The sequence below is a fragment of the Episyrphus balteatus genome, chromosome 3, assembly GCF_945859705.1.
Source record: "Episyrphus balteatus chromosome 3, idEpiBalt1.1, whole genome shotgun sequence".
NCBI classification, from domain to species: domain Eukaryota; kingdom Metazoa; phylum Arthropoda; class Insecta; order Diptera; family Syrphidae; genus Episyrphus; species Episyrphus balteatus.
The window spans coordinates 30,899,496-30,927,117 of record NC_079136.1 but is presented as its reverse complement, the minus strand read 5'-3'; the positions used below and the strand labels follow the sequence as shown (position 1 = coordinate 30,927,117).

Genomic DNA, 27,622 nt, shown 5'->3' with positions numbered 1-27,622 from the left:
GTTTTTTTTTTTTTGTCGTGTGTATATTACTCTGGAGAATATGTAACGTTCTTTTTTTGTTTGGATGTTTTTTTTTTCTCTTTTTTTTTTGTGAATAATTCAGATTTCCAAGTTTATCTTGGTAGGTTTTTTGGTTGTGTGATATGCTGTGAGGGTTTTTTTTTTTTTAAAGCGTGAAAGCGTTAATGAATATAAGCAGGGGGGCTTTTCAAACAATAATGAATATATTTTTGTGTGTAGATATATTTATGTATGATTTTATTCAAGACCTCCCCAGACATGAAAACTGTTTTCATAAGAATGCAAGTGGGAATCAGCAGAGTTTGATGCTGGCTGGTATACAAAATGTATATGATGATTATCGAATGTTGTGCTGCCGCTGATGTGCCTGTGCGCCACAAAATATACTATACATAGCATGCTTTTGAGCATAATTTTTGGCTCTAATATGTGTAGAGTCTCGAATGAGTGATAATAAAGTTTATATTAAGCACAATGAAGTTGAAAATGAGCATGACTTGAAAATATGCAGAATAACCAAATCCATGGGGAGGAATGAGGAACTTTATCAAAAAAAAAAAAAAAAAAACAGCTGATACAGAATATCGAGGATAACAAATTTTTGAAAGTTTTTGAAACTTACCTAATGCAAGGAAAATTATAAAAAAAAGAACACACAGAAAAAAATGTGCGCTTATGGGCTTAAAATCAATAGAAAGGTAAAGTATGGGCTGCATTAATTTGAAAGTTGGTATATATTTGAGGTTCAGGTAATAACTAAAAAACAGAAGTGATTAAAAATAGTCTTAAATCTTGAACATCTTGAAAAGATTACGATCCCGAAACGACATGTGCATCAGTCACAGTCAATATAAGAAAATAGGACTCAAGACAGTGTCTGACAATTTCTGCTAATTTCCATTTAGAAATACAGTCGACTCCCTCTAGGTTGAATTTCCCTCTAAGTCGAACTTTTTCACCATTTTTAATGAACAATTTTGAAGAAAAAATATTAAATAAATCGTTCTAGCTCGAATTTCCCTCTAACTCGAACCGATTTTCTAGTTCCGTGAATGTTTGACTTAGAGGGAGTCGACTGTATTTTGTTTTAGGAAGAATTTAGGTCCTTCTGATTACTTGAGTAGGTTTCATATTCATAGGAAAATTTCATAAAAAAATTTCATAAAAAATAGGTTTCATATTCATAGGAAAATTTCATAAAAAAATTTGTTTGATTTTAAAAATAATGAAACATTGACTACCTGTATCACTCAAGACTCAAGAGTGCTTCGAATTTTTAAAAGCAATTTTTTGAAGACGAACAATTTTTTTAAAGTTTTTTTTCCTTGTTTCACTTTAAGGCTTAATATTTCGAGAAGTCTTCAACATGTTCTTGTTCATGATATTCTACCGTAACTCATTTAGCATCTTCGTTATTTTTTTAGGAAGCCAGTAAACAGTGTTCATACATATTCAAAAGTTTTCGTCATTCCAAACTCCTTCATCGTCCTCTAATTTCCCTGTCAACCGCAAATCCTCCAAACTCTAACCAAAAACCTCAAAACCAAATGCAATCTTAAATCTTCCTCCTTCCCTCGCTCTCCCTCCTTCCCCATACACTCCCACCCTCTGTCCTTATTTTCATCTTTGGAAATTTTGCCAAAATGTAAAAAGGAAAAAGCGAATCCACGTGTGGCTTCCGATTATTATTTTCAATATCCGAAGGGGAAATCATTTCTCGGTTCAATGTTGGAAAGTGAATGTAGCAAGATTGGAACTGCAAATATGAAAAGAGGGTAAAAGGAGGACATTTAAACGACTGATTACTCAAAGGAGGGCAGCCATAAGGGTAAATAAAAAAAAAACCCTACTCTCATTCCCTTTGCTTCGATTTTACCTATATAGGAAAATTTATTGACCCCTGAAATTGGTGTGACTTTTTTTTATACATAATATTCCTCTTTTTTTCTGGTGCGTATGTTCGGAGAAGCTTTTTATATGCGTGCCTTTATGAAACATTCTTTTCACATTTTTAAGTTGTTCCTTTTTATTTATTTTTTTTCTTTCTCTTTTTGAATTTTTTTTTTCAATTCAATCCGTCCTTTCAAATCCGAATTGCGTCCTGACGAATTTCATTTTCTTGGTCTTTTTGTGTTGTTTGTGAATATTTCTGTGTGAAAGTATGCGTGTGTATTATGTGTATTTGTTATTTTTTGCTGGTTCTCGATTTTACACATTTTTCAAGCAATAATGACTCCATTGGGATTGTCGTAAACTTTTATTGCCAGGGAAACATTGTTTTGTGTTTTTTTTTGTCAGTATTTTTTTTTTTCATTTTTTTTCTGCGTTTCTTATCACACTTTGCTTGAAAATACGGGGTTAGAAGGGAAACATAAAGTGATGGTAAAAATCGTAGAATGATCTTTTTTCATGAATATAATTTCGTAAGTGTGTGTGTGTGTTTTGGAGAAATTGGAAGGTTTTGTCGAAATTGAGCGGACAAATGTTCCAAATTTACCAATGCAAATTAGGAAGAGGATTCCTTTGGGGGAGAGTATAGAGATGCAAGAAGGACTCAACTCAACAACTCTCATCAGGGACATAGTACCTACAACCTAACCTACTCACTACTACGATGATGTGAGAGAAATCATGCTTGTGCCCTTTAAATATTTGCAAGAGTCTGTTTATTTGCGTCAAGTGTTTAAAATTCGTCTTGGATGGGTGTTAACTACTTGGTAAATATTGAGATTCCACATGGATTCTCAATTGGTACTTGAAGTGAAATGGACAAATAAAGTGTCAATTGGCAGTGATTTTTTGTTCCACTTATTTTTGTCGTTATTGAGTGTTATTTTTTCTTGTTGTTGTTGCTACATGAAAATTAGAAAGAAATTCATTTGAATGAAGGTAAAATGGTTAAAATGTTTATTTTAATAGATGAAATTTCCTTTTTAGATTTTTGTGATTTCTTCTTTCGTTTTAATTGATGATAATAATGAAATGAGGTAAAACCAGTTGAGGGAATATAAGATTTGTTAAAAGAAATTGTTTTAAAAAGTAACAACGGAAATTATTGTGATTATTAACAATTATTTGAATACAATGAACTGAATCAGTTGCAGTTTTTTATTAAAGTTTTAGTGCTGAACAAAACGTTTGTCTAAAGCAATTGAATCATTTGTAAAGAAATTTTAAGGACCAATTAATACTGAATCTATAAATATAAGAAGAAATGCGTTTTCATAATTCAGACTTAAAAAAAACCTAAGTTTTAAAAAAGCAAATAAAAGCCATTAAAGGTATTTTAAGGGCCTTTAGCCCGCAATACAGGGTGAAATTCTGCATCGATACTAATCAAAAAATGTATAAATTTATTTTTCTGATCCTAGCTCCTACTGCTCTTAATTATAAATGGTCACTGTGGCGTATGCGCAACATTTAATTGTGATTTTTTTTTAGATTGTTAAACAAAAATGTAACCAACTGGGTTTTGTAAACCGTTTTCTGACCACATTTATACACATTTAGTGTCAGTCAAATTTTTCGTTCTTGTGGATTTTTCAGTGTTAGAAGAATATTGACAGATGATATAACAGATTTATAATGAGATTAAAGTTAGCAAAACTACCTTGCCAATTATTTAGTCTTCTTTCCTTAATCAAATTTTTGTATTTAAATTAAATAAAATGTTCTTTGAAGTAAACTTGTATCATTTACCGTTAAGAAAATTCAACTTTTCAATTTCTCTCATCTTTTTTTTTAATCAAAATAAATTTAGATAATAGAGATGAGCACTGCATGAAAATATTTTATATTTTATTAACTTTTCACCACAACAAAAACATTTAAAAGAATAAATTTTTATAGCACTTGAAGAAAACTGTTTTTTTTTTTTTTTGAATTGTTAATTTAAAATAAAGCAAGAAAAAAACTATAATTCTTTCATTCAATAGCTAAAATAAGTTTTTATTATGCGTCAGTTGAGTCCTTAAGTGTTTTTTGTACGCTTGTACTTAATTTTATTGCTCCTTTAAAATTTTTCACTAAAAAAAATTAAAGTTATAGCCCCTTTAGACCTAAGAATCAACCAAAACACAAAATAGTGTCTTAAAATATTTTTTTAGTCTAAGGGTGAAAAATAGCTGTTTTCTTTATTGGAAATATTGAAATAAAATGCACGAATGGATTACATATATTTGCTCTCATATTAAGTTGCTAGCTGTATTAAAGGTTTTTAAACAATTCATAATTTTTTTTTTTTTTATATTTTAGAATTTAAGAAATTAAAAACATAAAAATTTGTTTAAAATTACAATCATATCTCTTTAAATGGTTTTGACGTTAAAATGAGGTATGCTTGTTAATACTTGTTAATAATAAAAAAAAATTAAAAAAAAAAAAATACTTTTTTGTTTTACCTAAATAGTTTTTTTTTAGGTTAAAATTTTCAAAAATTAAAAAAAAAAAAAAAATGTGGTATGCCATTAAAAAAGAAAACGAAGTCTCAATAAAATTCATTGGTCCGTTTTCAAAAAATTGATTTTTCAAAAAAAAAAAAAACTTTTTTAAAAAAATCTAAAAATGATTTTTTTTTTACAAATTTTAACATTTGAATTACCTACTAAAACCTTTTTGTACAAAAAATTTCATTGAAATCGGTCATATCGCTTAGGAGAAAGTCAGTCAAATGGTTCTATGCCAAGTACCGTTGATAACAGTTCAAAAATTGTTTCTTTTATTTTAAAAGTATGACCTTATTTGCCACATGTACCTTTTGTTTTTAATCGAAATCGTTCCTAATATAAGAAAATAAATTCAATTTTCCCTCGCTCCGGGCAAGATATGAAAGTTTCGCTTAAGATGTTATCAAAACCCTAATGATTACTTTTTCAGCGTCGTCAATGAAGACAATCAGTTATCGGATCAAAAAAAATAAATAAACAAAAAGAACTTAAGAATCCAAATCTTAATCTTGATTGCTATTGTCCTTTTGTTTACAGTATTTCACTATTAATTCAATTCAACTCCAAAATCATCAATAATTGAACGACCTACCACAATCTCTATCGTTAAGTAAAAAATCTACTACCTATCCGTCACTATCTACAATTTTATACACGAAATTGGACACTCGAAATGAAACTTATATGAATTTCCCATAGAAACGTCATTGTAATTACTCAAATCACACAAAATCGCACCTATGTATACCGAGCAATAACATTAAGTACCTTTGGGTCAGAACTCACATACACCTATAGTCCTCAAGCCAGCACAACCATCACTATTTCACTATATTATAATGTGTGTATAGGAGCAATTTTGACCTACTAACCTAAGCACAACGCAAAATTATACTCACATCAATGGCCGGCAGTCAAATTCATATCACACACCCCCGTGCCCCGTAGCTATTGTATGCTTTGATTGGGGGTGTTCACTCATTACTAACCTCATTCGTGACCAACAAAGAGGCTCTCCTACACACACTAGCACATTCTTACTCATTCTCACTCTCGTCAGTGAGAGGTATATCTGACAAAAACTATATGCTGGCTGCCAAACCAAGGCCGAAGTTCTATATACGAGAAATAACATCCTACGAGCGAAACAATACTCGCATTAATTAGACCAATAAGCTTAAGTGACTAACTTCATACATTTCAAACATTCCACGCTCTGCCACCCCTTACACAACACTCACAATATAATACTTCAACCGTCACTCGCTACCTACTACCCACTATCCACCCCACTGGCAAAAGAGGAAACAAATTATGTGGCTGAGGATTAAGGTTTTATGTGGATTGTGGGTGTTATAATAATTAAAAACCACACCCTGAATTTCTAGGAAACTTGTCTAAACACTAATGGTAGCAGGAACGCGGCTGACGGGCAGGCGGCGGTCGGCCGTTGTTGGCAGCGCGGGTTAATTATTATGAAATCAAAATTATTCAAATTTTTATTAGGAATGAAGGGAATGTCTTTATTTACTTTTTTTTTTTTTGTAATTTTTTTTACGGGGTTCATTTTTTTGATTTATATTATTACACGCAGTTTGCTTGGCATATGCAAATAGAATTATTACATTTTCAAGGTGAGTCAGGTATTTTTATTTATTATTTTTTTTTTTCAAGTTTAATTTGGGGAGGTATTAGGTGTTTTGGAATTAATTTAATGACATTGAATTGGACAGTTAAATAATTAAAAAATATTTATCTTCTCTACAGGATTTCCTATGTGATTAAGCCTTTTTACAGAAGGTTGACAATCTCGTCATAGGACCTTTTCTTAGTTCTGGTGTCAAGAAGTTAGAGGCAGATATCTTTCTTGTTAGTAATTTTACTTAATGCAACTTGTAAATGCCACCTGAATATCATGGAAATTGATTTACCTACCAAAGTAGGGGAAGGTGGCCTAAAATGGCCCCCGTAAGGAAAATGTCCCATATCTAGAAAAAAAGTAACATTCAAACTTAAATGCTATATACTTTTCAAAGTTTAATATAAATATTCTCACATTTTTTTACTTTGCGAGTTAAAAAAATTCCAAAAAGTATTTAAATTTTTTAATTTTCAAGACGTTTACAAATTTCACTGATCAAATTTACCCGGGTAAAATGGCACACTGTCCAAAAATACTTGATTTTAAATAAAAAAATCGAGTCAAAGGGCTCCATTTCCATTTTCTTGGAATAAGTTGTACTTAATCCCCACCAGATCTTTCTACGAGTAATTTAAAACCCTGTTCATGTTGGTTGCTCATCTCCTTACTGTAGTTTTTGCAACTTGGAATATTTTGGATGCTTTTTTCAAGATTTTGGGCGGAATCAAGGACTTTCTTCAGTCCAGGACATCCTCTCTGTAGATCGTTTATATTAAGCAACCATTTTCAGTATAAAAAGATGCAAATGTGACAGTAAGTATAAAATGGCATGTGAAAGTAGGTATGCCATTTTACCCGAGTACTAGGTAGGCCATTTTGCCCATTTTGGGTTTTTTGAATTTAAACTTTATACCGAAAAATCTAAAATCGTTTTGAGCCAACTTATTTCAATAAACTAATAAGAAATACTTCATACATACATACATTAACTTCTTTTTCCAAAATACAATGTTTTTGAAGTTATACTTCTTATGGGAGGGTGGGTATGAAAATTTACTTTTTGACAAGAATGTCAAAGGGATTATGACGCGATCACCCTGGGTAGCAGGGCTGTCGTTTCACCTTTAGAGTACGCAGTACTTTAGTATTTAAAAATGCAGTACGCCACAGTACGGCAAACATAAAACACACAACACGTAGCAAGTTACATGTTTCATGTGGTGGGTTGCATGTGGAAAGTTGTATGTGGCAAGTTGCATGTGGCAAGTTGCATGTGGCAAGTTGTATGTGGCAAGTTGCGTGTGGCAAGTAGCATGTGGCAAATTGCGTGTGGCAAGTTGCAAGTGGCAAGTTACATGTGGCAAGTTGCCAGGGTTGCAAAAAGCTAACATTTCAGCTCAGCTCACAGCTCAGCTCAAATTTGAGCTAGGTACCATAGCTTAGCTCATTTGAGCTGAGCTGAAAGTGAGCTGAGCTGAAAGTGAGCGCCCCAACTTCCAACGCCTATATCTCGGAATTTTGAAAAAAAATGAAAAAATTTTTTTGATGCCAAAAGGTAGCGGAGACTCTAACCTACATTTGGGTACAACTTCCATCCCTGTAGGTACACGCGTTCTCAAACCAGGAGAACTTAAAGGTAAAAAAAAAGTTAAGCCCGATTCTGAAAAAATAGGCATGATGTGGCGGTTTAACATGCAAAGCGATTTTTTAAAAATCTGACAATGTGCAAAGCGTAGGCCCATGACCCAAGCTATCATTTGGCATCACTCCCAAAAATTGCTCTCAAGCGGCTTAGCTTCCAGGAGCGTTCAAAGATTCGGGGATTTTTCGAAAAAAAAAGTTACCCCAACTTTCAAACACGATTTTCTCGGAATTTTGAAAAAAATCGAAAAACCGGATTATACCACTTTCGGGTAGCTGAGAATATAAGCTTTCATATGGCACCACTCCCCTGTCTCTAGATCAAAGCCTTGCAACGCCTATATCTCGGAATTTTGAAAAAAAATGAAAACAATTTTTTGATGCCAAAAGGTAGCGGGGACTCTAACCTACATTTGGGTACAACTTCCATCCCTGTAGGTACACGCGTTCTCAAACCAGGAGAACTTAAAGGTAAAAAAAAAGTTAAGGCCGATTCTGAAAAAATAGGCATGATGTGGCGGTTTAACATGCAAAGCGATTTTTTAAAAATCTGACAATGTGCAAAGCGTAGGCCCATGACCCAAGCTATCATTTGGCATCACTCCCAAAAATTGCTCTCAAGCGGTTTAGCTTCCAGGAGCGTTCAAAGATTCGGGGATTTTTCGAAAAAAAAATTTACCCCAACTTTCAAACGCGATTTTCTCGGAATTTTGAAAAAAGTCGTAAAACCGGATTGTACCTGATTTTTTTTATGATTAAAAAAGAAATATTTTACTAAAAAAATAGAAATATATTTACTATTAACCCTAGAAAGATAATCTACGTCTGTTAGACGTATGGCGTGTAAAGAACTGTTTTATCTAATTCAATTCAAATTTCTGGGTTTTTGTTAAATTGATTTGATTTATTATATCACTTCTTTAAAATAATCTAAGTAATGAGTTAAATAAATATGACAAAAAGTGTTAACATAAGACCAAAAATCTTTTTTAGAATCATACGTCTCTGAGACGTATATTATGATTATCTTTCTAGGGTTAAAAAAACCAAGAGAAAGATCACGAAAAATTATCTGTTTTATTTATAAAAATATCCATGTGTTAAAATAATTCCATTAATAACTAGAACCAAACATCTTGAGCTATGGTGTTTTATAAAAGTTTAACATATCTTCATATTTCATTATACTTTCCAAATAAAAATCAATGTATCCTCTCACCCATCACAGCTCAGCTCAGCTCACTTTACTTTAGCTCACCCAACAGCTCAGCTCAACCATCAGCTCAGCTGACTTTCAGCTCAGCTCAAATGAGCTGAGCTATGGTACATAGCTCAAAAAGTCAGCTAGCTCAAAATTTGAGCTGAGCTGTGAGCTGAGCTCAGCTCACTTTTGAGCTTTGTAGCAACTCTGCAAGTTCCATATTGCTACTACTAGTGCTGAAGCACACACAATTCTCATAAAATAACCATATCGCACATTTTATGCTCAATTCATTTAGTTTCGTTAAGAGTATACCGTACGTTCTGAACCGCACAACATGTGTAAATTTCACAGAATAAATTGAAAACTACATGGACGCAAGGAGGATGAAAGAATTAATTTATTGTTCACTTGATAAAAATGTAAAAAAACGATGTTTGGATTAATTAATTTAATAATAGAAATTAAAAATATCAAATGAAATTCATTTACATATACTGAATGAGAAGTATAACTTCAGTCGCGTGTACATGTGTACACACACTCTTTTTTTATACTTTTTTTTTGGTTTGAAACAGTTTGACCTGTCAAATTTCAAATAATGACTTGAAGTTGCTAAAATTTCGTATATTTCGATTTTGCCAGATAAACTAAATAATTGCGTTCATAAGACTTTCTAATTATGTTCGATTCTACGATTTCTAGCAAGGGGGCCATTTTACCTTGGGGTGCCATTCTAGGCCACTTTCCCCTAAGTAGATCAATAACAAGTAAATCCGTTATTGTATTTTACTATAAAAAATACTCTTGAATTCAATGACTTTTTTTTGCAAATTATTTTCAATTTCATTTCCGGACTCCAAAAATTCGATGTTAGCATCGAATAATTTTTTCATATGCTTAAAGTTGTACCGAAAAAAAAACAACGTTCAAGCTATTGAAGGACTCTTTTTCATTTAAGAAGCTGTTTTTCTATAATATGAAATGGTATTTGTTTATTTTGTAGACTTACATACAGGAGAAGTTGTAAGTGTTCCATGTGCTTTTTTTTTCATTTCAACATAATTTTCTAGAGTTATCCTTTTTTATATGCAAACAAAATGAAAAAAAATAGAACCTTCAAGCAAACACAACAAATGTACAAGGTCCTTTTTTTATTTTAAATTTTCTTTTTTTATTTTTATTATATATTGTTGTTAAAAAGAATAAAAATTGTAGAGAGAAAAAAAAAATATGACAAAGGTATACCTAAGAAGTACATGAATGTAAACTTTTTTTTCTTGCTATGAGAATTTTCTTAGCTTTCATTTTTTTGTTTAAGTAGGTATATTCTTGTGATGCAGAGGAGTTTGCTGCAAACAGGATTCAACTGCTTTGTAATAAAAATTTGTATTTTATATATTAAGAGAAAAATCTACGAGTACCCTATTGTATACCTTCTTTTTTCGATGCAGTCTTAGCCATTTGAAAATTTGAGTCTTAAAATATCAAATTTTAAAACCAATTTGTTCCTTGCCTAGTAAATGTTTGTTTAATATTTCTTCTGAGGTAACAATTTGGTTGTGTAAGAACACACTTGATATACATACACACATTTAAAGTCAGAAGATTTCAATATTTTTTGTCAAAAAAAGATTTAATAATTATGTGATCAAGAATTCAGTATTTCGAAATTGTCAAGGACTTTGTTTGACAAACAAGATGAAAAAAAACGGCTTTTTCTTCAAGAACTTAAGAAGGTATGGTTAAGGCCAGAGGCATGTACGTACATGTTTAGAGATCTGATAAAAAATTTCAGTTTTTTTTTGGCGGAAAAGTTCTTTGAATGACGTTCAGTCTAGTGCACTTCGGTGAATTGGGAAGAAAAGTGAAGTTTTAATAGCGATGAGCTACAGGGTATTTCAACAAGTAAGAATACACGTAGGTACCGTTACTGCCGTCCTAAGCAAAAAGAACGTATATTCATTTTTGAAGTTTTGGGACAAATTGATCTTACTGACAAGGAAAAGTGTTGAGAATTGTAGTTGTGCTCAATTTAAAAAGTGATTTTAAGTAACTTTTAGTAAGAAACTTATATTTTTTAGTTTACACAATATTAATATAGTCAGTGGGGTAGCTAGCCCTGTGGAGGTTCTGTATACAAATTATTTTGGGGGCCCCTCCCCTCTTTTGAAAAAAAAAAAAAAATAAATAAATAAAAAATGTTGAAAGTTAGAATTCTTTAGCAATTAATAAATGTCCCATTTTCAACAATTTGATAGTTCCAAATTTTATCCAAAATTCCAAAATTTTGATTTTTCAGAAGCTTCATTGAATTGGTAGAATTTCAAAATTAAAATAAACCATTCTATGGCTAGTACCGTCAATAATGATCAAAAGATGGACTTTGCTTTGAAACAAATATTAAGAGATTTTCATCAAAATCCTTTGAGAAAATTTAATTTTTCCAAAATTGGAAATGATAATTACCGTTCATTTTTGGTCATACAAAATTATTTGCAATTATCTCTGGAGAGTCTCCCAAATTCGCCACTTACTAAGTTTGAAACTGATCGGTTCCCATCCCCACTCCCGTACGGGCAATTTTCTTAAAAAATGACTTAATTTAAAAAAAAAAATATTAAAAATCAACGGTTTTACCTACAATTACGTGCTATATCTTTTTGCAACGCCAAAAACTTTGTCTTTTATGTTATTCTTAAATAAAGCTATTTTGTTAAATTTTTTTTGAAAAATTTATTTTTAAAGCCAAAATTTTGAAAACAAAAATGCAAAATCTAACTACCTTTTTTGTTTTCAAAATTTAATGGACTTTTGCTCAGACAAAAAAACACGATTTATAAAAAAAAAACAAAAAACAGCTTGCGTTTTCGAGATATTCTCGTTATAAAATCTGAATAATCGATTTTTAAGCATTTTCCTGGTACCTGATCGCAAAAAACTAGACTTCTAGGAAGTCAGCATATTAAAAATTGAACACAACCGACTCAGTTGGTATGCCATTTCTGATAAAGGCATCCTAAAAACCTTGTCAAAAAGACTACATCATTAAATGTTCTCAAGCCACCTCGAAGTAAGAAGAAAGATACGTCTAAAAACTCCTGGTACAAGCAAATGCAAAAAAAAAAAAAAACAGTAGCAGAACCCCATAAAAAATATGAAGCAGATAATTTGCAGAGTTATAATCCCCTCGAAAACTAGATCATAACAGCACCGAAAAAGAAAGAATAACAATGCCTAAAAACTGACCTACGAATTTTTCTTACTATGTCTGGAGCGCCCGCCGAGCCGCCTTTACAAAGATTCTAAAGCTTAAAAGGTTTGATGGATTTGCTTGAAATTTCTTACAGATGCAAAAATTCAAATAATTTAAATTAAGTTTCTTAAACTTAATTTAAAAATAATAAAATGTCATATGTTTCCTACTAAATTGTATATCTATAATGAAGGTATGTATATCAATCTATTGGATACAAAAGATAATCAATCAACGATACTAAACTTCTGTCATAATTGTCACCTCTTCTATACTACATAAAACAAACATCAATTAACCCACGTTTATATAGAAACTTTTTTTTTTTCTATTTTTTTTTTCTTTTTGTTGTATTCAATCAACCTTGTGAATGGCAATGTAATCATCAAATATTGACACGCGCTTTATTCTCTAACGAACCATGACCCTCATCCCTCCTGCAAACCAACAATGTAGATATAGAGGAGAGGAAAAAACGAAAAAAATAAAAAGAATAAAGTTTATCAAATAAAATAATTGCCAATCGAATATCCTTTATCCTTGGCGAACATAAATGCCAAAATTAATAATTCATTATTGCTTGGCGCTTATATTCATGGTGTGTAACGTGTAACGTCTTTTCAGGATATCCCATATTATATAAATATATTTGTTTAACATTCACACACACCCACCCAAACCCACACCACTCACGTACGCACATAATGCAAACATCATTATCACGAAAGTGCCATAATCATTTAAATATCATTTTCCTATCATATCAATGTGTGATATTAATAAATCCCCATTATAACGCAGTTGTTGTAGATAAACGAGTATGTTTGTGATGTGAGCTTATTATATTATACTTCTTTTAGCCCCTTTCTGTTTTAGTGTCGAAGAAAGAAAAAGGGCGAGAAAATGTATATAAATAGAAAAAAAAAAAAAAAAAGAAATTGCCCTACTGCTTGCAATGTCAATGGCATCCTTTGCAGCCAAGCTTAATCATATGAGCTATCAGAAAAAACTATAGAACGGATATAAAATTATATATCTCAGCCTGCCCTAGACGAGGGTTCTTATATTTTCCTTCCCCCACATCACACATCCCCTTTAATATTCAACATTGATATCTTAACCAATGTCATTAAAAGCCAACATAAAACACACATCCTTTAAAAGAAAAATAACCAACAACAACAACAACACGGGTTCTAGGTCGACTCATCGACAGACATCATACCCACCCTTTAGACAAATACAAAGCCAATATATCATCACCCACGTAAATTTTGCAATCGCAATAGGTCTTAGGTACTTAGTGTATGGATAACACATAACAACAACAGAATGGGAGCGTTGAAAACTATCGTCCCCATACAACCAATCGATTTATTAACACCCCCATGCCCATATAAAACACTCATGGTTTTATGTAAAATTAGGGTGACCATAATATTTAATTTTTTTTTTTATAACTGGGCACTTTAATAGTAGTTTTAATGTAGTATTAGTATAGTCTTATTGATGTTTACAGATAGACTTGTAGTAGTCATAGACTTTGATAGGTCTCAAGAAAATCAATAAAAAAAATTTGAGAAAACACAAATAGTCCAAGTTAGTCTAAGGAAATTCTTGATGGTGTTTTTAGGAATACTTGGAGAAATCTTATAGAAGTTTTAGGGTATTTTAAAAGTAGTTTTGAGAATGTACAATAACGGTTTGAAAATTTTTTAATGTTTATGAGAGCGTCAAGGTAGTCTTGTAGTAGTCTTGAAATCTTGAGAAGTTTTGTGTAGTCTTCATCTAGTATTTTATTCTTGGAGGAGTTTTTAACGTTGTTAACGTTGAATTTGACTTATCCACTCTTTCTATTCTATTCCACAAATGGAGCATTGCTGCATATATAAACAACCACCTGTAGAATCTTCATAATGAACTACTAGTTCCATGCAAATATGATCGGGTCACTCGGGCGTATGCGCACTATTTTATTTTTTTTTTATTAAAAATTAACAGTTTTGTATGAATTGGTTGGAATATTAACCATAGAATTTCCATATCCAAAGAGCAATACATTTTATGTGCCAGACCATGATACACATAATACACTGGTTAAAAGTTGTTTCCACGAAAATTTGGGTAACATTATGAGGCAACACCAAAATTTTATTTAAATTTAATACTTTGAATGTATCACATTTCTTAGTCTTATACCTACAAGATTTATTGAAATTAAATATTTTTGTATTAAAAATCAAGGATATTTTCCTTAATTGTAAATTTCAGTTTATTATAATGATATTTCTTTTCTTTTATTATTATTTTAAGTATTTTTTTTTTCTTTTTTCTTTAAAATGTAATTCATATATTTTACTTCGAAAAAACACAAGGCGCTTTAATTAGTGCAAATTAAGATTTTTATGTTTCATAATTTTCATTAGAATAAAGGGTTCGAAATGCTTTTTTACCGACTTCCAAAAAGGAGGAGGTATTCAATTCGCCGTTAATTTTTTTTATGTTTGTAACCTCATAGCTTTGGACTAAGTGAACCATTCTTTTTGTATTGGAAAGCTGGTGGCTGCAATGTGGTCCCATTTCAATTTCGTTCAGTTATAGCCATAGGAACTATTAGAAAAACCATAAAACCCAGTTTTGATCCATGGAAGTCGGTTTTATTTTTTGATAAAAAGATTATTTAGAACAAAATATTTTTGTAGGTACTTTTTCAGGTTATGGTAATCTTGGGGTCCATCTGCGTTTACGTTATAAATACAGTTTGATTTAAATTTAATATTCTTGTATTAACACAAAGGGAGACGAGTATTTAATTTCAATTCTTACTAAATAATGTAAATAAAGTTTAAATTTAGGTGCCTAGGAGTTATTAGTTTTTAATTAAAATTTCTTATTAGGCTGAGAGCTGGCGGCAGATTTCTGAGAAAAAGTGCAATAATAGTGCAGTTTTTTTATATGATTATGATAATAAAAAAATTACTGTCTTTTAAGCATACGTGATACGAAAAATATAATTTATTTAAGTTTAAACGAATACAGCTGCCCACATTTGAATTCTCGTGAATTTCAATTGCATTTTTCGCACAGAAGGTAATGAGTGAACTCACCTAGACCAATTTTTTTTGGTTTCAGGGAATGATAAACTGTTGTAATGCCAAACTTTGTTTTTGGTTCCATAATCATTTAAAAAACTTCAGTGTTATTGCACATTTTTTTAGTATGGGATTTGAAAAAGGACAACCCGTGGCAATTTCGCCCAATGTGGCTGAGCCAATTTTATCTATGTGTTTGAAATTTTTTGATTATATTGACTTTTTTACGCAGCTCATAGAGTTTGATTTTTGTATCCTTTCCACCATTCGTCGTTAAAGTACACAAGTCCGAATATTGATCAATAAAAATGGACGAGCTTTACGAAAAGCTGTACTGCATCTTTTTTTTTTTATTGACTGAAGATGGTTTTTCTTCGAACCATCCCAACATATTACAGCAAATGTCATCATAATGACAACTTATTCTGGGCAGCCCATCATGAGACAGTTCATTACAAAGTTTCGATTGGAACAAATTTATTTAAAGTTCAAATTTTTGTATGCTTTCTTTTGAGAAAGGGATATTCTCTGACGGTTTTTGTTTCTATTTTTTTTTTTTTTTTTATTATTTCTTTTGTTGAAATGTTCTCTGTATCCTTTTATGGGCTATCCATGATTACTTGTCCTATGATTAGCTGTGGAGTGCTAAGTTGGGTTCGAATCGTTTTTTTCCTACTCAGTCTCTATCACAACATGATTGATTGAAAAGCTCATAGAAATTCTGCATGATTGCTATTATTTTTTTCCTATAGTCTTTGTTATTCTTCAATGTTAAGCAAAACAAAGACCGGTCTTAAATTTTCAAATTATCATACTTAAGAAAAAATTATCTACTCTAACATTAAAATTTCAAGAAGTGAAACAGCCACTTTATTAACAAAATTTATTCGCCGGGTAAGAAAACCAAAAATGGTCACCCTAATTTCTTAATGAATAAACACTATAGCTTCGCTAATCCATATTGAAAGCTAAACCACACAGACGTTTATTATAAAAGGGTGTGGTATTTAATTTTTTATTCAACCCAAACGGTTTTTGTGTTGAAGAATTTCTTTTTATCATCATCCAGACCCAGACAGATAGGCAGATACGATGATTATTATTATGATTATAGAAACAATAGCTTCTAACCAAAACAAAGGAATATTCAAACGAAGAAAAGAAAAGGGGATGAGAGAAATAACAAATTCAACGATTATAAATTCGCTATAAATTAATCGAACAGATTGATTGTTGTGATTTCCGTTTGAATTGTTACATTCAAAGTTTCTGTTGTGAAGGTTTTCATGGCTTTTTGATTTATTTTTGACATCAAGCCCTTCCTTTTTACCCGACGACGAAGAAAGAACAAGGTATAGCGTGACTATTGTAGCATGAGAAACAAATATTTTTAGCACTTTTGTCGGTGCTATAAATATACATATATATATTTTTTTAATGTTGATCAAAAGTGAAAGCTTGTGATTTGGAGTGCCTATAATATTGCTATGGAATTTCAAATGCGTGGGAAAGGTAATTAAACACCAATATTTTGGGTTTAGAAAACCAATTATTATTTTTTTGAATTTTACTAGGAGTTTTTTTTTATGTTTAAAAATCTTTTTCAGTTCAGTTTTTTTTTTTTTTAGTTCTTTTAAGAAGTCAGAATCGCATTTCTGAAATATATACGCTTTATAAAAATCCACTCATCCTTATACATATAATAGCCTTTTGCTATGTTCCGTCCCGTATAAACGATATTTGTTTTCTTCTGTCTTCCATTTATGTTTCAGAAAACTAAAAACAGTAAACAGACAGTATAGACAGAGATCCTGCTGTAGTCGTCGCCTGAGGATATAGAAAAAAGAACTGTTTGATAAGCTGAATTTATGTCTCATTCCTCCTTAACTTGTGTTTATATAAAGATATAGCTTCTTCCTTTGTGTCCTTTTTGCTTGATACTGGGACTGAGACCAGGACACACATGGCAACAAAGATATATCCCTGCATTTTATGACGGTACGTTGACAGGCTGATTATAGTGTAGCGATGCTATTTTGTAAATCACTCCTCTTCCACTATATAGCTTCTGCTGGTTGGTATGAGTGTATGTGTAAAAAACTATATATATACGACATAGATAAGAAGAACCGACAAATAAAATGAAATCTTTGAATGATGTTTATTCAGCAATGTCGAATCTGAAGTATAGAAAGAGAGAGAGCTTTGGAATCCAGTATAGTCAGCAGCATCTATTAAAACTGTATCGAATAGCCACTACAAAAGAGATATACAATTTTATTAAAACCAGCAGCATATAGTGTGGGTATCTTTTTACTCGTATAGATAAATACTGGCGGGAGAAAATTGTGACGACAATGCTTAACATTGATTTGCATGAACTTTCAAGGTTTTTGGTATATTTTTTTATAAAGTGACGATATGGTACAAAGTTTTTTTGATAAAGTGTAATAGTTCTTGGAATTACACTGAAATAATACCATGATTTTGGGAGATTTTAGAGAGAAGTAGATACTACCCTTAAGATAAAATATTTTGTCTAAGTCTTACTTTTAAAACTATATTTGATTTTTAAAAGATATTGAAAGTCCCATAGGTACATAGTAAAAAGTAGATAGTTGTCTTTCAGGCTAAAGTGTTGGAAATATTTTTCTGCGGGATACTGAAGAATTAAACAATGTTAAATACATACAAATATTTACAATGTAGCATTTTTTAATAATATTGAAACTACTATTAACAGAAATATCCTATTGTTTGACTCAAAAACTGTACAGAGAAAAATAGACCACATAAAATAGAACAAAAACAATAAGATTTCTTTATGGTTTTCATCCAAGAAAGACATCTTATTAATTTGTTAACATGATTTTTTTAACAAAAATATTTAATATAGACGTTTCCGGAAATAACACTAAAATTCACATGAATTTGTTTAAATTTTGAATAAACTTTAGCTTTTAAAAAGTCCCAAAAACTAAAAACCACTCAAAAATACCCTAAAATATAGATGTTTTTCAAAAACTCATAATTCGAAAACTATGGCCCAACAAAAATACGCATCAGATTCCAAATCTTTTTTTTTTTATTATCTTTCTCTTAGTACAAATTTCCTAGACCTATACTAAACACAAAAATAACGGTACATGTCATATAGAAATTTTGTAAAAATTAAATTTTCTCAGAAACGGCTCCTATGATTTTGATCAAAAAATGTAAGTATTATTTTTGAGACAAAAATTTTTTTTCAAAAATCATTATTAACGGTACCTCTCATAGAACCGTTTTTTTTAAATATATGATTATCTCCCAAGTTATTGATTCAATTTAAACGAATTTATGCAAAAACATTTATGTTGCCCAAATATAAATCAAAAATAAAATTTTGAAAAAAAAAAAAATAATCTTGGGAATTTGAAAAAAGCTTTGAAAATTTTATTTTGAAAAAATGGATTTTGCGAAAACAGGATATTGAATTTTTTTTTGAAATTTTGGTTGTAGATGTTGAATATTAATGGCCACAAAATGGCATACGAAATTAAATTTAAAACTTTTTTTTTCAAAAAATTATTTAAAAAAAAAAAATATTTAAAAAAAAAACTTCTCTAATGGTTTTGAAATTATTTTTTCTAAAAATGCACCTTTATAAAAGGAATTAAACTACATACTATTTGTATTTCTTATTTCCACTTTTGTACATACGAGTAGGAACTGGGCTTGATAAATAATCTGCTAGATTGGTGGTTGTGCTCCACATCTTGTGGTTTAACTCTTACAGAAACCATGTTGTTGTTCACTTATTAGCGACTTTAGTTCTATAATCAGCTTGTCAGCAAGCATTTATTTCAAATACCTTGAAAACCTCCGACAGTATTGCAATCCCTTTGTAATTTTTTTTATTTGAACAATACAAATCAACGAATAATTTTTTTTTTTTGGTTTTATTTTTTATCATTTACAAATTAAAAAAGTTTGATTTTAATAAATTTTTTTGAAAATGTTGAAAACAATTGGAGTTTAAAAAATATCAATAGAGGATTTTTTAGCTGAAACTTTTAATTCGGTTGAAGAAAAATTTAACTGCTATTTAAAAAAAAAAGAATTTTTGGGAACGATTTTTTTTAATGCTTTAAAAAATTTGAACCTAAAAACGGCATTTTATAGCGTAATTTGGTTTAAATTGTTCGCAAACCTGCGGAATTATTGTGGTGTTTTCGTGGCCCTCTAGTAGATAGAATATAATATTTTCTTTGTGGAAAAAGATCTAGTGCCTATCAAATAGCTACAACTTTTGGAAACAGAGTGATAAAATGTTCATTCTGTACCTACCAAATTTCAGAACTAATATTTTATTATTAGGACATTTTTTTTTTTTTTTTCATTCCTTAAACGAAGTTCACAATACACAACTAACAACAAAAATAAATAAAATTTAATGTGAAAGGTATAAACTTTATAGGTACATGCAAAAATCATATTCTACAAAATTCTATTCAATTTCTAGTTAATCAAATAATAAAATCGATTCTTTGAAAGAAGAATTTGCTGCTTTTGCAATTCGCGAAATTGCACCGAAGGGATTTTCTTTTATTTTCTTCTATTTTTCAATTGATTATAGATCAACATTAACACTACACAATACAATTCAATTGAATTGAATTAAATGGGCTTGAGTTCCTGGTTGTCTATCTGTCTGTCTGTCTGTGTTTATATTATTTCTTCTGTTTATTTCAATTTCAATGTTCTCACAATGGAAAACTGAATAAAACATCCTTTAGCGTAGCGCTTCCGAGAACAAGTCTGCTGAAAATGAGAAAAACAATAATAATTGTATATGAGTCTCTCGCGGCCCACTTGACATAAAATAGATTCCTTTTGACACCTGTGCAACCAGCGGCGGGTTGTGGGAAGAAAGAAACAACAGTTTTCAAGCCACCTGTCCCGATGGATTTGCTACACTATCGTCCTGGGATTTTGCAAGTCAGTGGAAAGATTTCAAAAGAATAAACAGAAAAAATGGAAACACAAACCGAAAAAGCATTTCGTGGAAGTGAAAAGCATCAGATGATAAGTTGATATTTTTCTATCGGGCGCGGGTTAATATCTTGAAATGTATCCGATAAAAACAAAGATGTTGTGTTGCTAAGTGAAATTGGATGATTTCCTTACGGTTTTCTGGAGACGGAAAAAACACAACTTCCTGCCGTTGAAAGATAAAAGCAGAAAAAAACAAAAGGAAGGGGTCGAAAGATGCGCGACGTCAGGAAACAACATTCAAATAAAAGGATAACAATTCCTCTGGAAAAGAATTTCTGCTTTTCATCTTAAGAAACATGTTGCCCCTTCCTCTTCAATCTTCATACTCAGCATTTCGACAAATCCCCCTTTGAAAACCCGCATTTTCTAACAAAAAGTACAAACGAAAAGCAAAAATTCCAGACTAACTTAGTCAATCGACTTACCTGTACGCTTTTCCGCTTCGTTAATGGGTATATTTTCCAAGACAATCGGTTCGGAACGCCCCTTCTGGTTAACACTATAGACGACAAGATGAAGAGCCGGATTCGGATCGGGGTAGTATTCCATTGGTGATAAATCTGTAAAGAGAAGAAAGTATAAAATGTAAAACGATGTTATAATGTACTTCGTGGCGGTACCGGTGCGGCGAAGGAGGTTTTGTTGTAACAATATAAGTGTACTGTATTGGTATGAGTGTGATGGGAACATGTGAACCTTCTATGAAATGAAGGTGTCATTGTTTAGGATTTTTGTAAAGAATGAAGAAGAGGGAAATGTTTTCTATTGAATGAGGAGGGTAGAGAGTATTCTCACATGACGTAGCATGGATTAATGGGACCGTGATGTAATGCCCTCTTTAACGACGTTTCCGTGCTTGCTCATGTAAGTAAATGCTTAAAAAAAAAGTTCTAAAGTCGTTAAGGGAACAAAATCGAGTGATAAGCGAGTGTCTTAATCGATTTTTCAATTCCTATACCTATACCTACATTATTTGGATGAAAAATTTTTGGAGGAAAATAATTTATTAAGATTATATGCCGATGAATACTGTTAATTTGGATTAATGGAAATGTTTAAGAAGTATTAAAGGATAAATTTTAACATGAAAGTAAATCATATGAGTTTTAGGTTGATATCAATAAGTTGAAGACTGAGACTTTGTTAATGACTTTTTTTGTTAATACAAAAAAACAGTGATATTGACAATGGAATTTGAGGCATGTAATTTCAATATCATCGGGGTATTCTAATATCTAAGCCAAGACAAAGAGTTTACGGAAGTATTAATCAAAAGAATTTTACAGATATTCGCAACATTTTAACGTAATCTTCCACGAGTTCGGAAGATGCTCCTTCGAAGTCAGCAACTGATTTGACGTTTTCCATATCAATGCTTCCATTGTCCTAGATGCTTGAACGTTCCGATTGGTTAGTTTATGCAGACTAAAACGCGGCTTAAGAAGAGAAGAGAATCCAGAAAAAAGACTGATAGACTCATATCGGAAATAAGAACAACTTGTTAAAAACGATGTATTAAAATTTTGATACATAGAGTAGCTGACCTGAATTTTTTTAAATCTGTTGAAGGTGGTATGGTTCAAATAGAAAGTCAGCGTAGTTTAGCTCATCCGCAAGAAGTAACTCCAGCAACTCAAGAATTTCAAGTCAATTGATATCATTTTTATTAATATCATATTAATTAATATCATTTCTTTAACGATTTCAAAATCATTCAAAATGCACATTTTTAAACTGAATATGTACCTAGTAAAAGGTTTAGGAATGTGCTCTTTCCAATTCTGTTATCAGATTTTTACTTGCGATATAGGTACATATCAAGTTATGCATTCGTACAAAAAAAAAAGTTGAGATAACATTTTTCCATGACATTACGATGGAAGACAATGCCAAAAAAGTGGGTCCCGGAAGTCCGTCTGTCTGTCTGTCTGTCTGTCCGACAGTCTTTCTGTATAAGGAGCTACAGCCTAAACGGATGGACCGATTAATGTCAAACTTGGTATATAGCGTTATTTGGTGACTCTCCAGAGGGATTTTTGGAATTAATTTTTTTGGACCAAAAATAACGGTACTTGTCATATGCCGATTTTAGTAAAATTAAAATATCTCAAAAACGGCTTTAACGATTTTGTTTAAAAAATTCAAATATTAGTTTTAGGCAAAGAACTATCTTTCAATGAAAAAATTTTTTTTTGAAAACCATTATTAACGGTACCTGCCATAGAACCGTTTTTTTCAAATCCAATTATCTCCGAAACCGCTAATTCAAATTCAACGAAAGTTCTTGTAAAGAAGCATTTATAAAATTTAAATATAAACCAGAATTAAAATTTTCAAAAAAATAATTTTTGGATTTAAAAAAAAAATTTGAAAATTTTTTTTTGAAAAATCAAATTTTCGAAAACGGGACATTGAATTTTTTTGAAATTTTGTTTTTAGATGTTGATTAGTGATACTACAAAATAGCATACCAATTTAATTTTAAAACTTTTTTCCAAAAAATTCTTTATACAAAATTAGTTTTTTAAAAAACGGCTCTAACGATTTTGAAATTTTTTTTTTTAAATGTATGTTAATATATCAATCAAAACTGCATACTTGTTTTGTTGGGCAATTTAATTTCAGATTTTATTTTATTTTTTCAAAAAAACGAATTTTATTTTTTTTTTTTTCCAAATTTCTATATAAAAGGTCTTAAAAATTTAAGCAACTTTAACTCTAAGAGCAAGTTCGTGCGACCTAGTCGTGCATTTTATTTTTATCGTGTACCGTTACTGAAATAATTAGTATCCGTTTTGTATATTCACAAAATAAAGCATCATATTAATATTGATTTTTGTCGTAAAAACTGGGTTTACGACAAACTCTTTTTGGGATTAAAACCTTGATGATTTGAAAACCAAAACAAATAAGAGACTTTTGACAACATAAATAAGAAGAAGATATCATACAAAATATTCTATTTTAAATTGAAAAAACTACATCGCTGTCTTTTTTACTAACGTAAACCTTAAAATGCGTTTTCCCAAAATTCTAAAATTGATGTTAACGACAAAATAATTCTCGGGCGACGCTGTGTTGAAATTGCTAAGAATAAAGTATAATTCAATAAAGTAAATTATTCAACGGAGTTTCGGAGCACGGTTTAAAAAAATAAAACTTAAAAAGTTTTTTTTGAAGGTTTTTGTAAATTAATTAATTCTTGCTCAAAAAGGGCCATAAAATTAATTTTGGTGTCTAAAATGGTCGAACTTTTTCTTACAGAATTTTATAATTCAGAATTTTTAAGTTATGTATTTTATTTAAGAGTTTTTTTTTTCTAAAGAAAAAAACTATATTGTATGCAATTTGTTCAGTTAAAATTTTAAAAAATACATATTTCTAAAAAAATTTAAAACTTGAACTCTGAGTGTAAATACGTACAATGCATTCTGAGAATGAGTGAGATAAGGATGTTCAATCACAATTTATTTCAGTTGAGATCAAATTTGGGAATTGAATATTTTCTGTTTCTTTTTTTGTTTTTATTAATTTGAATAAGTTTCTCTAAACCTTTTACTTACATCTTACAGCACCTTCTCCAGGAATAGAAAATATAATCGAAAAATTTTAATGGATATTAAATTTCTTTATTATTCCAATAAAGTGTTCTATCCTAATTGAAAGATTGAATTTCTTATAAGCCAAAGGGTAATAGTTTTCTAAAAAAAAACGTTTTTACTACCTTAGTTTTGTTTTTCATTTATTTTTATAAACTTGTGATGAAAGTTCCTCCATCAGGTAAAAAAGGAATACATTTTTATCTATAGACACTGGAACAAGCTTAAATCATCGCCATTTTTTTTTTTCTTAAAGACCATAATGAAATATTGAAGAAAACTTAAAAATACGTTTGGGTCGTACGAACATGAAATGCAATGTTTCTTAAAATTTAAGAATACCTATAAAACAAAAATATTATTTTTGTAAAAACCAATCCAAACACACGTACATATATCTCTAAAAATCAAACTTGAAAGACTTAGAATTGTAAAGGTATTGCTCATTAATAAAAATGATGCCCTAACAATTAACTGAAATATCAATTTAAACCTTGAGTTTAATTATTTTTTCAAAACAAATTCTCGTCCTTAATTTAAAGTAAAAAAAAAAAAATTGTAGCACTTTCTTTCTGATGTCCTGGAAAGTATCTCAAACTTCTTAACTTTTAGAGTAAAAAAAAAAAATTGAGAAAAGTAAGCCAAGAAGCCATGATTGTTGAAACTTAACAAACCACCTATAAAAGAAGAACGACGACGTAGACCAACTACGTAGAAAAGGACGATAAAAGATAGACAACGTAATGGATGAAAAAGATACAATACCTACATAACTAGATCTAAAACCAAAGATATATATTTATATACTTTACTTTTTTGTGAAAAATAAGTTCACTTTACCAGTTCAACATTAGGGATTTGTGAAATGTAACTCCACCACTTTTATAGAGAGTAAACACATTAAGGAGTAATAATTGTTCCCAAAGGGATACATCACTAACGATGACATACCCCGTCGACGACGACGACTACGACTACCAAAGACGACAACGATACGATACTACTTGCTGCCGTAACTGGCTGAATAGAGTACGCGTTCCACAGTTAAAAGTAAAACAGAAAAAGAAAGTAAGTCATCACCCACAGCCAGGAAGTGGCTAAAGCAGCACTTTTATTATTTATATCCTCTTCCACGCACACAAGAAACGACAAAAGCGTCATTTTGTCGTTCGTTATCGGCGCCATGCTGCTATCTGAAACTCAATCCCTCTACCAAAAAAAAAAGTAAGTTAGAAAAAAAAAAACAAAAAAATTAACTTCAGAATGTTTCACAACAAAAAGGATTTTGATTTCTTGTTTTGCGATATGTGCTCTCTTTAGTCTTTGGGTTTTTCTGATGGGAGGAATAAAACAGGACGAGAAGGACGAAAAGTTATACGCTGCTTATAATGATTGATGTTTAGAGAATGCTTTTTCGTCCCTTAAGATATTGAGAAGGATACCTAAATTGATATTGTGCGAGGGAAGAACTGGTAGAAATTATACTGTTTCGAAAATGAAGCTTAGTTTTTGTTTTTTTTTTTAGCAAACTTCTCTAATGGAAACACCAGGTATTAATTAATCGCTGGATTCAACAGTGTTATAGTGTAGGTATACCTCAATATTTCAATATTAATTATCTCAAGAGTTTAAAAAATATTTCTCTATCCAGTGGGTGGCAGCTGTTGCAGAAACATTGAAGAAAATTATACTTTTATAGTAAAAAAAGATGATTTAGAAGATATGTTATAAGAAAACCACTGTTATATCCATTCTCATTCTGGCATTATTCTCTATAACCTGGTATACAGTAGAGTGGGCCGAAAAAAACTTTTTTTTTCGAATTTCTAATCGCAATAGCGTTTAAAAGTTGCGAATGGCGAAGACTAAGAAGGGTTTAAAAAATAATCAAAATCGGTTCATATCATCCGGTCGCGCATGGTCTCTGAAGTTTGAAACAAAATTTTAAAAATTTATATTTTTACAAAAAAAAATTGACCACCCTAACATCTTATTTTTTGAATAAAATAGCTCTAGCAAACTCTTCTATGTAAAAAATAATTTGCACTGCTATTTCTTGACGAAATGTCGTGAAATTAGGTACACTCAAGCATATTAGTATAAGAAATACGAAAAAGCTGCAAACTTTTTTTTATACAAAATGGTGGTTATAGAATCATCTTTTTCGAAACTGATATCAAAAAGATGTTCGAACTTTGATATATGTACAACTGTGTGTGTGCATATTCATTGAAAAAAAGTGGTTGAAGTGAAACCTTAAAAATCATTTAAAAAAAATCAAAAATTTATAACTTTTTTTTATTCCATCACTTTTTTTTATATGACAACCTACAATAAATTTTATACTATCTGAAAGCTTATTGTTTCAGCTCAAAATATTTATTTCGACCATGTCTATACAACATCTACAAAAAGGGATAGAATTTTTTTAACCCAATTAGTTTTCATAAAAAAATCAAAAAAATCAATCTTTCTTCTCTTTTAACGCCATTAAATCCATTTGTTAAATGACAACCTATAATAAATTTTATATCATTATTATTTCACCTTTTATATGACGCTTTAATCATATATTTCTACAATGCCTACAAAAAAAGTAAGAATTTTTTAAAGCCAACCATGTCGAAATTTCAAACTGAGATTACTGTACTTCCTCCGGTCATCGGAGACAAATCTTCACAGGTGTTTTGATGTATTTTTCAAGTTTTTCAATTAAGGATTTTGTAACTTGTAGAGCACGTACCGTTATGTGTGATATATTAAATGAAAGGTAATATTATCAGCATGCGTATTAAATTTAAATAAATTTGTTATGTGCTCTAGATTAAAAGATATAACGTGATTAAAAAAAGAATATCTTTTCACCGTTATCTCAGAATTTTTAATGTGAAATTAACTGAAATTACCTATCTACAGTACAAATTTTATTCATCTATCTATTAAAAAAAAAGTTATAACAAATCACTACGATACAAAAGAAGTTTTCACGTCAAAAAAATTCAAAAAAATTTTATAACAAAGTTATATAAAATGCACGACTGTGTTGCGCGTACTTTTTCTTAGGTTAAAAGTACATACATATTAGGTAACGCTAGGTAATTCATCGATTTGGTTAGATATCAGAAAAACATTTAAACAAATTATGTGAATTATGAAAATTTTAAAATACAAAATCATTAAAAATGATAATAAATATCATTACTCACACCAATTTGAATAGAAATCGTCAGAGTCATTTTCGAGAAAATTGCAATAACTAAAAATTTTGTATGGATGGTACACTTTCTAAAAGAGATATGTACAATTAAACAAAAAAAACAGTTTTGGCAATTACGAAAAAAGCATCTGTACCAAATTTGAAAAAATTCCGTAGACACCTTGAGGCTCCAGCTTCATATACACATAAACGCACCGACCGACGCACGCACAGACGCATAGAACGACGGACGTCATGATGAAAACCACTTTTTCGGACTTCTCCATCGGTTTTGATTAAAACCTCGAAATTTGTTTCAACACAAAACCAATCCTTGCCCTTTAGAGCAAATAAAAAATGTCAAAGTTGTAAACCGCACTTTTAGACCTTTTATTATGCTATTTTTGGATGTTTTGTTTAAGTTGGCACATTTTTATCATGTTTTCATCTTATCTACTCCCAATATTTTGTTTCGAATTTAAGAATTTGATC

The 27,622-nt window shown here is 30.5% G+C and overlaps 1 protein-coding gene across 4 annotated transcripts in view; it reads right to left on the bottom strand.

The window, feature by feature from the left end:
• LOC129913564 (uncharacterized) overlaps window positions 1-27,622 on the bottom strand; it is a 410,935-nt gene that overhangs the window by 14,492 nt on the left and 368,821 nt on the right. For all 4 annotated transcript variants that reach the window (XM_055992304.1, XM_055992307.1, XM_055992306.1 and 1 more), the window contains one exon: window positions 20,761-20,895. In XM_055992304.1, the coding sequence (XP_055848279.1) occupies window positions 20,761-20,895 (135 nt within the window). The remainder of the gene's footprint in view (window positions 1-20,760; window positions 20,896-27,622) is intronic.